The 12,374-nt window shown below is 40.0% G+C and overlaps 1 protein-coding gene across 2 annotated transcripts; it reads right to left on the bottom strand.

Annotated features, from left to right (window-relative positions):
- Positions 1 to 79: 79 nt before the first annotated feature.
- On the bottom strand, positions 80 to 11,960 carry parn (poly(A)-specific ribonuclease (deadenylation nuclease)). Of its 2 annotated transcripts, none has more exons than XM_047365147.1 (26): positions 11,811 to 11,960; positions 11,497 to 11,574; positions 11,314 to 11,393; positions 11,150 to 11,217; positions 8,758 to 8,839; positions 8,590 to 8,650; positions 7,538 to 7,706; positions 6,798 to 6,860; positions 6,682 to 6,720; positions 6,564 to 6,606; positions 6,414 to 6,494; positions 6,225 to 6,281; positions 6,000 to 6,077; positions 5,866 to 5,909; positions 5,731 to 5,773; positions 5,573 to 5,648; positions 5,372 to 5,482; positions 3,933 to 4,002; positions 3,793 to 3,848; positions 3,301 to 3,387; positions 3,140 to 3,214; positions 2,876 to 3,053; positions 2,620 to 2,741; positions 2,044 to 2,110; positions 1,813 to 1,970; positions 80 to 960 (listed from the first exon to the last, which is right to left on the bottom strand). In XM_047365147.1, the coding sequence occupies exons 1-26, from the start codon at positions 11,827 to 11,829 to the stop codon at positions 908 to 910; spliced, it is 2,058 nt and encodes a 685-aa protein (XP_047221103.1). In that variant the 5' UTR covers positions 11,830 to 11,960; the 3' UTR covers positions 80 to 907. The 2 variants fall into 2 exon arrangements, with proteins under 2 accessions (XP_047221103.1, XP_047221104.1); XM_047365148.1 differs by lacking the exon at positions 11,811 to 11,960 and adding an exon at positions 11,665 to 11,683.
- Positions 11,961 to 12,374: the final 414 nt, after the last annotated feature.

Below are 12,374 nucleotides of genomic sequence, written 5' to 3'. Positions count from 1 at the left end.
TTCAAAATTGTTAGCTTGTTTTTGTAATCTTAAAGAAAAAAAATAGTTTCAAAGTGGGAAAAAAGGGTCAGAAGCAAAATTACTAAGAAACATTCTTTAATTTTTCCTCTTTTTTTTTAAAGGAAATTGAAGGATTTCTTAAAACATATACAAAAATGTCTTAAATTTTACATCTTTTTGTGCTGAAAGCATACTCTGACATCTTTGCAGGTTGACACAGTTACAAAACATTGAACACAAATGAAAAACAGTTCTGTACAAAAAAAAAAAAAAAGAAGCACCTTTTATGAAGGGTGAAAATGCCACCAACAATAAATATCACATTATCATTGATAAGCTCAGATTTGTCTGATAAAACTGAGGAAGAAAAACTATTTTCTCATAAAATGGGAAAAAAAAAAAAAAAAAAGCAGACTTCTTTAAAACAACCCTGACATTAGGTACAGGATTGGTTAAATGGCATTTTTATCTCTTAAGAAAAACAGATTCACAGGAATACCAACACCAGGAAAAGGGAAATCTCTCTCGCACACAAACATAAGACTGATTAGAGATGTCTCAAAAAAATTTATGAATGCATTCGAAATGACCAAATACCAGTCTGAACACAACGAATTGGTGAAATCCTCTGCAGTTTATACATTGTTGAGATATACACAGCTATGTATGAGGAGATGCCTGCTCCTCTGGTAGAAGATCAGAATATGGCAGCTGCTGTTATGGCTTGTGTTTTCTCTTTCAAAAGTTGTGTTAAATGTCTTGGCTGGTAGCTTTGGAGACGTTATCCATTAGTGCTGAATGAGAGCATGAATTTAGGGCATGCAGCACTGTGTGCTTTATGACCCTGAAGGAGAGTGCACCAAGCAATGAGGAGGAGAGCCCGGCGTGGGACGGTGACTTTGCTGCTTCACCAGACTTCTGGGACTTCAAACAGGGAGGTTGCAGATTCTGATGCTGGAACTAAAAAGGTGGAAACATTTTCAGGTTAGAATAAAAACTTAGCCACCGATTTTCACAGGTCAACACAACTGTATCTGAACTAGTTCACCAGCTGCCACGTAATTTCAGCGATCCTACAAATTTTCAGTTTAAATTGAAGACAAATTTCTAAATATTATATGCAGTTATTATGCCCTGTTTTGAAGTTCCAGTTTCTGATTTTACATTTTAAATGAAAAGTTATGGTTCCTTCAAATTGTTTTATTTCTTAATTCCAAACTTTTTTAGTCTCAATTTTCTAGATTTGTTCACAGGTTTTTAATCAGATAATGTGAACAAAATATTCACCTTTTTGGGGTGATCAGTGATACCTTAATTTCACAGTAAACAGAATATGAGTCTTTTGTTTTGCATTGAAACCAAACCCAAGTCAAGAACCTCAGGAGTAATAAATACTTTTGCAGACAGCAGTGGATAGAAACAGTTGCTCTCTAAACAGATCTATTTTAGTTCCTTTTCAGTTCAGTCTCATCTTGCACCAAAGGTCTCCAACTCCAGCCTTACAGAGCTTTCAGTTGAGTTCGTCTGCGTTAGCAACTTCACAGAAAAACTTACAGACGAATTCTTATACCTTATTTGTTTTTTTAAACCAGAGGTGTGTTTTAGCCCAAGGAAGAATCCATTAAATTTTGGAGGTGATCCAGAACAAAGTGGTTCTTGATAAATGAAGCACAGTCTATACAACAACCAGCATGCACAGATGCAGCAGTCATTAACAAACCCATGTGTTTCAAGTCAAAATATCTGCCATAAACAAAGCCACCCCCACAATAACCTGAATCCTTCATGCAGCTATTGTAGTGAATAACACACCGTCAGATTCCTTTTTCTTGCTTTTTTGACCTTTCCTTCCTTGAACCGTTGGGGTTTGGTGCCAGGTGGCCGTCCCATCAGCACGGCTGCCTGGGTCTGTGCCCTCAGGACTGCAGTCATCTGGGACGGGACTTGGTTCAGCTGGATATGATGAATCTCTGCAGAGGACGATAAAGAAATAAAGTATAGCAACGAAAGCATGGGCAGAATAGAGGAGTCCTTTTCACCTACGTCATATTTAGCCATCCTTCTGATGTCTTGCTCTCGACAGCTTCAACACTTGCCTGTCCACCAACATCTAGAGGACAGTCGATGCAGATGAGTTTAGATGAGGAATCAGTGTGCAGCATTTATTATTTGTGAAAAACTGAGCAGAAAACGAGGCGATCAAACTGAGAAAACGTTTAATAGGAGAGCTACACTTCATTTTCCATTATCTGCAGAGGAACTGCACAATGGTCACATGTAAACAGCCACCTCTAGTTTAACCTCATCTACTAATTCTCCGTATCGTCCCGAGATTTGAACTTTCCAACTGGAAACGTAATATCCTTGTTTTTTTTCTTTTTTTTAATCATTGAGAGCAAAATGGAACCAAAGTCAAATTCCTCGTTTGTCTCAAAAACTTGGCGAATAAAACTGATTCTGATCGAACAACTTCAGCCTTATACAAAGGTATAAACAAAAAAGCAAAATGTCTCAACTGTATGATTAAAAAAATAAAATACCCTATTTGGGTTATTTTTTATTCATTGAGCATAATACCATCTGCCATTCTCCTACAAATACAAGCATATCGTCACAAACCATCAAATTTCGTCTTTTTGCTGCCGGTGCTGTTTGGGATTGAGTAGTGGTTCCAGCCATCCCCGATGACACCGTCATCGCCTCCCTGCTCCCCCTGAACGGGACTGATGCTGCGTTTCCTCCTAGAAGAAAAAATATCAAATCTGCGATTCCTTTCATCCAACTAGTGTGTGCTACAACCCAGGCAGAAAATATACTGAACGAATGCTGGAACACGCGCACATGTGTGTGTGTGGGAGGGCAGCATGCGACCTACCTGGAATACCCAAATCCAGCAGAAGTAGTGGAGGAGGGGTAGTGAGGCTTCACCCAGCTATCATCTCCCCAGATTTTTGCTGGCTGGCCAAGCTTTTCCTTCTCCTGCTGTTTACCCTGGACGTAGTCTGCATATGTTTGGATCTTGTAGCTCTCTGCGTAGCGGCTGGTGTTCATAGCTGTTTGGACAGAGGTCCTTATTAACTCAGTTTGCAAACATTTGTTTGTCTCTCCAGTCTGGCTTCAGTTAGTGTGCAAGACTTACCTATCTGTACCTGGTCCGTCTGACTTAGAGAGACAAAGGCTGAAGTGTCATCTATCCAAGACACCTGGATGTTACCTGGGTGCATAAAACAAACAACGAGGAGCATAAACAGGGTTGTATCTGTTTAAAAAGCAGAATAAATACACGTTATAGTATCTTACCAAAGGCACTGAAAAGCTGGTAGAGGTCGCTAGTCTTCCATTCCTTAGGGAAGGTCACATACAGAACGTGGTCTCTCTTGGGTTGCACTGTTGAGGGAAAGGTCGTTAAAGAGGGTGGATTATGGTGTGAATGTTATTCACGCTCTTGAGGTCACTCCACTATTTATAAATCTTCCTCCCCAAACACAAATGATATTTGAAGGCCAGCATCTTCCCCTTACCTCCGCCTAGAAGTTTAAAAACGTTGGGCTATAACCAATTGATTCAGCTTTTTAATATACACTTTATCAATTTGTAAAAGTGTAGTTTAAAGATCAACGCAGAGCCCATGGAAAAGGAGCATGAGACAAAACACTCTTTCCTCCCACTTTCTCAACAACATCCGAACATATGATCGAAACATTCAGAGCTGAATCCACAATAAAAAAATAAAAAAATAACAACTAGAACGAGCGGAAATTAGAGAAAGTTGCGTTTCATTACTTTACTTACAGTCTGGTCCAGTGATGTTGAGGTAGGGTATATCAATAATCCTCATCAGAAAGAGCCTACAATAATAAAAAAAAAACATTTAGAAATGTGAAAACCAAGATGATCTGAAGCATTAAGGAAGCAAATAAAAAGGTGCTTACTTGTTGAAAAAAGGTTCAATTAATTTAGATCGGGCAGAGATGTAAGCTTTTGGCGGCGTCAGGAAAGAACCTGTAAAACGAGAAAGTTGATTAAGTTTAAATGTGTGTCAAGTGTTTAAACAGAATACAGATGGATGACAATTTAAAAACAAACTAGTATCAGTGGTTGCAGATCAATTTTATTTGTATTCAGGGGTCAGAATTTCTGAGCTTGGGGTTTCTAAAAGTTTGCCATTTCTTAATTTTGTAGACAATAGGACATTTTGGACATCGAGTATGAAATATTCACCTAGTTTGGTTTAATCCCATTATTCTCCCCCCAAATCATGAAATAAAGCAGTGTTGAAGCTGCCTTCCCACTGTCACGGCACATACTCAGGAAAATGAAATTAATAGAGCTCCTTCTACATGGTTTCATTAATTATAATGTTAAATCCAATGAAAAATTGATGGTTTTTCCCACCCTGGGATAATGATATGCTTAGTAACGGCAGGAGAGTACATGCACGTTAAATTACAGATTCAGTGCAGACAATAAACTCATTAAACCCTGAAAACATCAATCAGGACAGCTGGAGACAGGATAGCCTGTCTTGCTAGTATTGCTTATGTAAAAGTGCCATCCCACACTTTCTTGGCTCCAGCAGAAAGCCAGGAGTATCATTAAAGTGCTCACTTTTATCCAAAGCCACTTACAAATGTGGATATCATACAACAAAGCTGTTAACATCAAAGCTAACAGATAGAAGAAAGACCAATGGTCCGGTTCTGTCAGAGCTGACGGTAGAAATGGAGTGCAGGCATAGTGCAGTAGAGGGATTAGGGAGGTACAGGGTAGGTGCAAATGCAGGAGATGTTCTCTGAAGAGCTTGGCCTTCAAGAGTTCCCTGAAGATCAACGGGAAGGCCTCCTGTTCTGGTAATTATTGTTCTTGCAACAATATCGGTACAGTTCTGTTCTAAACGCAAAGAAAGGACAGAGATATGTGATGTGCTCATATTTCTAACAGAAAGTAGCCTGGTTACTGAGCACAACAGCTAGAAAAATCACTCATTTACAATTTGGAACTAGAACACATTCAGGTCCGTTTTAACATCGTTCCGTCCCAAGTTCTGAGACAAATCTAATGCAGTGCTGGCGTTTACAAGTGTGGAGCGACCTTCTGCAGCCAAAAACTGCTTCCGTTGATCGTCATGAAAGATGCATTGAAAGACTGTCCACAACTACAAAATGTTATGAAACGCAGGAAGACGTTATCAAAGACGGCGTCACCAATATAAACATGAAATTTAGAAAAAACATTTTCAAGGACTCATGTAAACGAAAAATAATGGCAGCAAATGCAGCCAACAATATCAGAGACCCAGCAAAACTCTTTAATTGTTCAAAGTTTGTCTTTATCGTTGCCGTCTAAATCAACCAACGTGAATCCATGTTACCCAGATGGTTGGCCATAGAGATGAAGCACAGGCCGGTGATGTAAGCATCGTATCCCGCCTCGTGGAGCTGCTCCTGGGCTGTGTCATAACTGGGGAACCCCTCTGCAGTTTCTGCAGAGAACAGCAGACAGAAGGAATAAAAACGGCCGTTGGTTGGGTTTTGGGTCAGTGCCAGAGGAGGCTCCCAGTGAAGTTACTCACCAACTTGCGGTGGCTTGAATGGAGTCTCTTTTACTTGTTTTTCGAGCTCTGCCAGAGATGTGTTGTTGATCAGCTCCTGTTGGACAAAGACATAAAATCACTGTATCATCATACCTGATAACGCAGGTAATACACTTGCCAGGTGAGGCTCGTTTTACCTTAAATGGCTGAGTGGAGGCCATCAGCTTCGTGTCTAAAAGTCTGCAAGTGGACAAATAAATAAATCAAACATGCAAAGACAAATAAGAGGTCTGTTAAGACAGTAAAGCATATTTGCCAAAAGACAACGTTACCTTGGGAAAACACACATCGTGGCCTCTTTAAAGTCTTGAAGGTCCTTGAGAGAAGAGAAGGGACATAAATCATGCACAGGCCACAATAAGCTTTAAACATACAATTTATTATAATTAAAAGGCTGATGATGTACCTCTGGCAGCGGACAGTAGAACTGGTGGATTGTGTGCATCACATCCAAAAGCATGTTGTGGCCAACCACAAGTTTACCCTGTGTGTCAGAACCGCAAACCAGCTTCAAGGTCATACAGCGACTTTTTAAAACAGAAAGGCAACATAAAAAAAACTCGGCAGTCTTTAGTCTAAAACTACCAACACCTTATATAAATGAACTCCGTAATGCGAAGCACCGACTCACAGATTTAGAGATGGCGTGGATGACCCTGGAGAAGCCTACAGCATTATTGAGCTCCTCCTGTTGGGGAAAGAGGAGAAACCCAGGAGTGAAACATGTTCGAAAGGCAACTCTCCCCACCATTACATTTATAGTAATGAGACTGCATGAAGTTTTCCTCAGGCTCATTACACATCCCATGACCAAACTCGCCTGCTCCTTCTCCTGTTTCTGTTGTTCCCTCCTCTTCCTCTCCTCCTCGTCAGCTTTACTGATCTGGATATATCGCACCTTCTGCAAACATGATCAGCTGCATCATCAGCTTAAACCACATTAAAAGGTGAAAATTAAAAAGAAAATTACTTTTTCTGTTTCCAAGGTTTCCACATGAAGGCCTTTGGGAAACCTGTGACGACGAGACAAACGTTAATCTTCATCAAAAACTACATGAAAGGTGAAAAGAGGGTTAAGCAACACTCACTTCCAGCTCAATGTCTGGTATATCAGCTTTCTCTGGAATCTGGAGAGGAAAATGATTATAAGAATTAAGGCGGTAAAAAGATGGCCGTGGCTTTCAGAGAACAGAAGAAAAATTACCCTGTACATGGGTCCAGGTCAAGGGTCTTCCCATTTTCATTGAAGAGTGCCTCAACCTTCTCCCTGTACAGAAATGGTCAGGTCGGAAATAATCAACATATCCGCAAAACACCCGTCTTCCCAGTGTTTGTTTTCCCACAACGTTAAAAGGGTCTAGATCTAGAAAAATCCCTAACTTATGCGTTTTGTGAGTTCACATCAAGAGTAGGGATGATTTATAGAGAAGGTGAGATGGTAGAGTTATCTGGAGAATGGCCATGTGACTTTAAACCAAGGGTCAATGGACACTTAGAAACTTGGGGCATCTACAGGAAACTAGACCCCTTTCATTCCTTTATTGGGAGCTGTGCATTTTAAAAGCATAGAAATACCACCCAGACCTAGGGCAGCATGCCATTAGGAAATATTTCAATATTAGTGCTGAAAACTTTGAAATCAATTGCAATAAATCCATGTTTCCCCTATCTTGTAATTCTTCACTCTGTGTGTGTCTCTCTCTCTCTGACCTTTAACACTTTTAGGACGATCCTCCATGTTAGGTGTGAGTAGCTACAGCAGAGAGAGTTGATCCAACCCACTAAAAATGTAACTGGGATGCAAAGATTGATTTCCTGACACTGAATAAAATAGCCAACACGTATAGCATTTGAAGGAGTCCTTTGCTGTATTAATACTGTGAAATAAATGGAGTTAATACAGTCATATATCAATATGACGATATATAGAGCACCTCTACTTACACCACTTTGTTGATGAAGTCTTTCTGTTCATCGGGTACATGTGCAGGGACTTTGGAGGATGACGGGGAGATAAAGGAAGGTGTCCCGAGACCATTAGCATGCTGGTTTCTCCTTTCCTCTGTCTGCTCTCTCAGCTGAGCTTCCTCTTCTTGATTTAGGTATGGGATTCCTTAGAAAAACAGAAGTATAATATGTAATACTGCACAGAAATCTCTTGATTTACGGCTGCCGTAACCATTAACAGTCATCATGTCCTAAAAGGGTATTCTGTGGTGTTAACATGTGTGATCCTCATCAGATAATATTGCTTTTATTTTAATCCAAAGTCACAAGAATGCACTGCAAGATCTTCAGTCGAATTACATTTTGAGGTGATCAGAGTTGAGCACAAAGACCCCCAATTCAAACAGACTTGCACGCCCACACCTACCTAAGCGCAACTAGTTAAGCAAACACGTTTTTGAACCATGGGAGGAAGTCGAAGTACTCGCAGGGAAACCGAGCATGCAAGGTAGAAAAGACTAAATCTATGCAGAAAGATTGAAGGCCAGGGTTCAAACCCAGAACCTTCTGGGTCAACAACTGAACCACCATGCAACAACTTTTCAGGCTTCTTAAAATATAAACATGTTTAGAGGTCGATTCAGAGAGACTGATGCTGTGTTTAATAGTCTACATTTTGGTTATTATGACAGTTCTATTTTGATTTAAGACGAGCATTTGGGTTCAGTTTGGATTTTATAACGTTTTAGGGAATAAAAGAGTGGTTCATCAGGGCTTAAAATACTAATTAATAATCTAATTCTAGGTATTAGCACGATTTCGAGAAACAAGGAACCTACAAGCTAAGGTTCAAAAGCCTGATCTGATTTTGATAAACAACTGCTTTGCACTAAATTAAGACTTACTTTGATTTAACCCCCATGTCAAGAATTAGAGATCTGTCATATGAAATCTGTCATAAGCTACTGCTGTTGAAAAGTCCAACAGCAGTAGCTTAACAGCCGAATCATTTTTTGGGAAAAAATGATTCTGCAGAGTAAGTTTCTTACCATGGCCGAACACCTTGTTGAAGTCGAATCCCTGGCTTGCCAGGAAGTCAATGCTGGAACTCTGATACGACAAAAGGAGGCTCCAAGCATGAATTTTGACAAGCAGATAAGTAGTTCACATCAGACATCGAGGCAACAAGGCCCCAAGAACAGAAAAGCCACACTTACTTGACAGATGAACTTTATATCAGGAGACGTCCTACTGAATGGTTTCGGGAAAACATAAAAGTTAAAAGGCTTTGTAATATACCTGCAGAAAGAGGAAAAAAATACAAATAGTACAAGTGTTAATAAGTTTATATCGATAATTTGAAGGCAAATGACTCAAAATCTAAATGGCTACCAGTTTGGCTACACTTTAACAATGTTTGGATTGATGAACTGGGATTATGGATTTATATGCAGACAGGCAGGTGAATAAATATTTAGATGGATGGACAGATTGATGGAAGTATACACTTTAATGTGCATTTGTTTATTAAAAAGCAATACAAAACATGGTTGGAGGAAATCATATCTGTGTTTTTAATCCCATAATACGTTTCTGGAATAATTTGATTATTTTTACCAAATATATCTATGTAAACATTTATGAAAACAACTCAAATCAGAACATTTTCATTAGTGAACATCCATTCCAGGCAAGTATTAATACGCCTTAAGGAGGCAGGTGCTCAAGTGTAATTTCGAATATCATTTGTAGGGGAAAAATATGAGGATGCCACTTTCTGCATGAGAAAGCTCAAAAAATATTTCTCTTGAGCAGAAATAAATCCACTCATAAACAATAGTTTTGTAATATTTGATACACTGCCACACAAGGTTCATATGTTATACCATATGCTAGAATCACAGGAAAACCACTGCATTTGCTTAACAGATTACGCTCCTATAGTACAGGTCCTTCTCAAAATATTAGCATATTGTGATAAAGTTCATTATTTTCCATAATGTCATGATGAAAATTTAACATTCATATATTTTAGATTCATTGCACACTAACTGAAATATTTCAGGTCTTTTATTGTCTTAATACGGATGATTTTGACATACAGCTCATGAAAACCCAAAATTCCTATCTCACAAAATTAGCATATTTCATCCGACCAATAAAAGAAAAGTGTTTTTAATACAAAAAACGTCAACCTTCAAATAATCATGTACAGTTATGCACTCAATACTTGGTCGGGAATCCTTTTGCAGAAATGACTGCTTCAATGCGGCGTGGCATGGAGGCAATCAGCCTGTGGCACTGCTGAGGTCTTATGGAGGCCCAGGATGCTTCGATAGCGGCCTTTAGCTCATCCAGAGTGTTGGGTCTTGAGTCTCTCAATGTTCTCTTCACAATATCCCACAGATTCTCTATGGGGTTCAGGTCAGGAGAGTTGGCAGGCCAATTGAGCACAGTGATACCATGGTCAGTAAACCATTTACCAGTGGTTTTGGCACTGTGAGCAGGTACCAGGTCGTGCTGAAAAATTAAATCTTCATCTCCATAAAGCTTTTCAGCAGATGGAAGCATGAAGTGCTCCAAAATCTCCTGATAGCTAGCTGCATTGACCCTGCCCTTGATAAAATACAGTGGACCAACACCAGCAGCTGACACGGCACCCCAGATCATCACTGACTGTGGGTACTTGACACTGGACTTCTGGCATTTTGGCATTTCCTTCTCCCCAGTCTTCCTCCAGACTCTGGCACCTTGATTTCCGAATGACATGCAGAATTTGCTTAAATCCGAAAAAAGTACTTTGGACCACTGAGCAACAGTCTAGTGCTGCTTCTCTGTAGCCCAGGTCAGGCGCTTCTGCCGCTGTTTCTGGTTCAAAAGTGGCTTGATCTGGGGAATGCGGCACCTGTAGCCCATTTCCTGCACACGCCTGTGCACGGTGGCTCTGGATGTTTCTACTCCAGACTCAGTCCACTGCTTCCGCAGGTCCCCCAAGGTCTGGAATCGGCCCTTCTCCACAATCTTCCTCAGGGTCCGGTCACCTCTTCTCGTTGTGCAGCGTTTTCTGCCACACTTTTTCCTTCCCACAGACTTTCCACTGAGGTGCCTTGATACAGCACTCTGGGAACAGCCTATTCGTTCAGAAATTTCTTTCTGTGTCTTACCCTCTTGCTTGAGGGTGTCAATAGTGGCCTTCTGGACAGCAGTCAGGTCGGCAGTCTTACCCATGATTGGTGTTTTGAGTGATGAACCAGGCTGGGAGTTTTAAAGGCCTCAGGAATCTTTTGCAGGTGTTTAGAGTTAACTCGTTGATTCAGATGATTAGGTTCATAGCTCGTTTAGAGACCCTTTTAATGATATGCTAATTTTGTGAGATAGGAATTTTGGGTTTTCATGAGCTGTATGCCAAAATCATCCGTATTAAGACAATAAAAGACCTGAAATATTTCAGTTAGTGTGCAATGAATCTAAAATATATGAATGTTAAATTTTCATCATGACATTATGGAAAATAATGAACTTTATCACAAATTGCTAATATTTTGTGAAGGACCTGTATTTTCTGTGTGTGATCTTAAAGTCTGTATTTATGCAGAGGATGTCACTCACTTTGAGTTTGCCTGGTCGTATTTAAATGTACACAATCCAAACTGGAACATGAGGAAGTCCATGGAATGCTGGTGGATAAAAACCAAACCGAGCAAAAATGAATTCCCTGTAATTTAGACTTTTTTTTTTTTTCCATTTGTGTTGGTGAAGAGGGTTTTTCTTACCTTTTTGAGCTTCGTGTATCGCTCTTCAGGTGTATCCAGACCGTTGGTCAATGCACTGACATTTGGACCGTCGCTTATGCCTGCAAAATAACAAACAAGAAACGTTGTTTCACACAGGTCGTGGTGACTCCATAAAAAAATAAAAAACAAATCACACTTTCGCCTGAAAATCCTGTTAGTTACCAGAAAATTCTCCATCGATGGCGAGAAAATCGGCCTCGTCTATGGCGCTGTCCACCGTGCTTAAGCTGTCTTTAAAATCTGGAGGAAGAATAAAGTGCGTTAACGACAAAAATGCAGCCTTGTGGCGTGTTAGCGGGCAGCTGAGCACATTCAGGCATTTGATGCTACCTAGCATGCTAGCTACAAGCAGAAACAGATGCTGCGTTTTCGGTTTTATCTGCAGCGTACACACATCATGCTCCTTCAGTCGCTACGGCTTTCTTAGCTGGCAACACGAGATTAAAACTAAAACAAACGCCCGACTGTCTGCTTACTTCGGCGTGTAACCTCCATCCCTGCAGAAAGACGGAACCGGGCTGACGGCTAACCTCAGCTAGCCTTTGTCAAGTGGCTTTTAACTGTTCGACAAACACTTCCGGTGTGGCACCACTTTCCTCACAGCGTGGACTCGGAGCCTGTGTCTGCGGAGACTCGGGTGGATCTTTGGGCTTATAATGATTTTAGTTGACAATTTACATAACAAAGGAGAGTTTTATGAATTAATTTATACTGTCGGGATTTAGCTGGAAAGTTGCACTATATGAAGGACAAAACAATTACATGGAAAAAACTAATAAAACTGTTCTGCTCTATTAAATTCACATTTATAAAATATCATCTTACTAGACTGACAGGGGTGGCCATTGCTGTTATTTTAATGAACGCTGATGACTTTACTCAATACTCTGTGATGTACAAAACTGAAGCCGTTTATTAAATGTTTTGATCTCTCCTGATCGTTTTCTTTCTTTATTTGCATTTATTTGTGTTATCGAATATTTGTCTACACATATTTTCAATAAAAAGGGGTTAGACAGTTGAATTAAATGACATAAAGC

This window comes from Girardinichthys multiradiatus, chromosome 5 (assembly GCF_021462225.1).
Source record: "Girardinichthys multiradiatus isolate DD_20200921_A chromosome 5, DD_fGirMul_XY1, whole genome shotgun sequence".
NCBI classification, from domain to species: domain Eukaryota; kingdom Metazoa; phylum Chordata; class Actinopteri; order Cyprinodontiformes; family Goodeidae; genus Girardinichthys; species Girardinichthys multiradiatus.
This window is presented reverse-complemented; position numbering and strand designations above follow the sequence as displayed.

Bases quoted from the DNA above. Each gene is read 5' to 3' on its own strand.
- parn (XM_047365147.1), bottom strand. The intron at 11,218-11,313 runs GTAAGAAAAACC...TTTATCCACCAG, and splicing joins GATACACGAAGCTCAAAAAG to CATTCCATGGACTTCCTCAT. The intron at 4,003-5,371 runs GTAACATGGATT...CTCGTTTTACAG, and splicing joins CTCTATGGCCAACCATCTGG to GTTCTTTCCTGACGCCGCCA.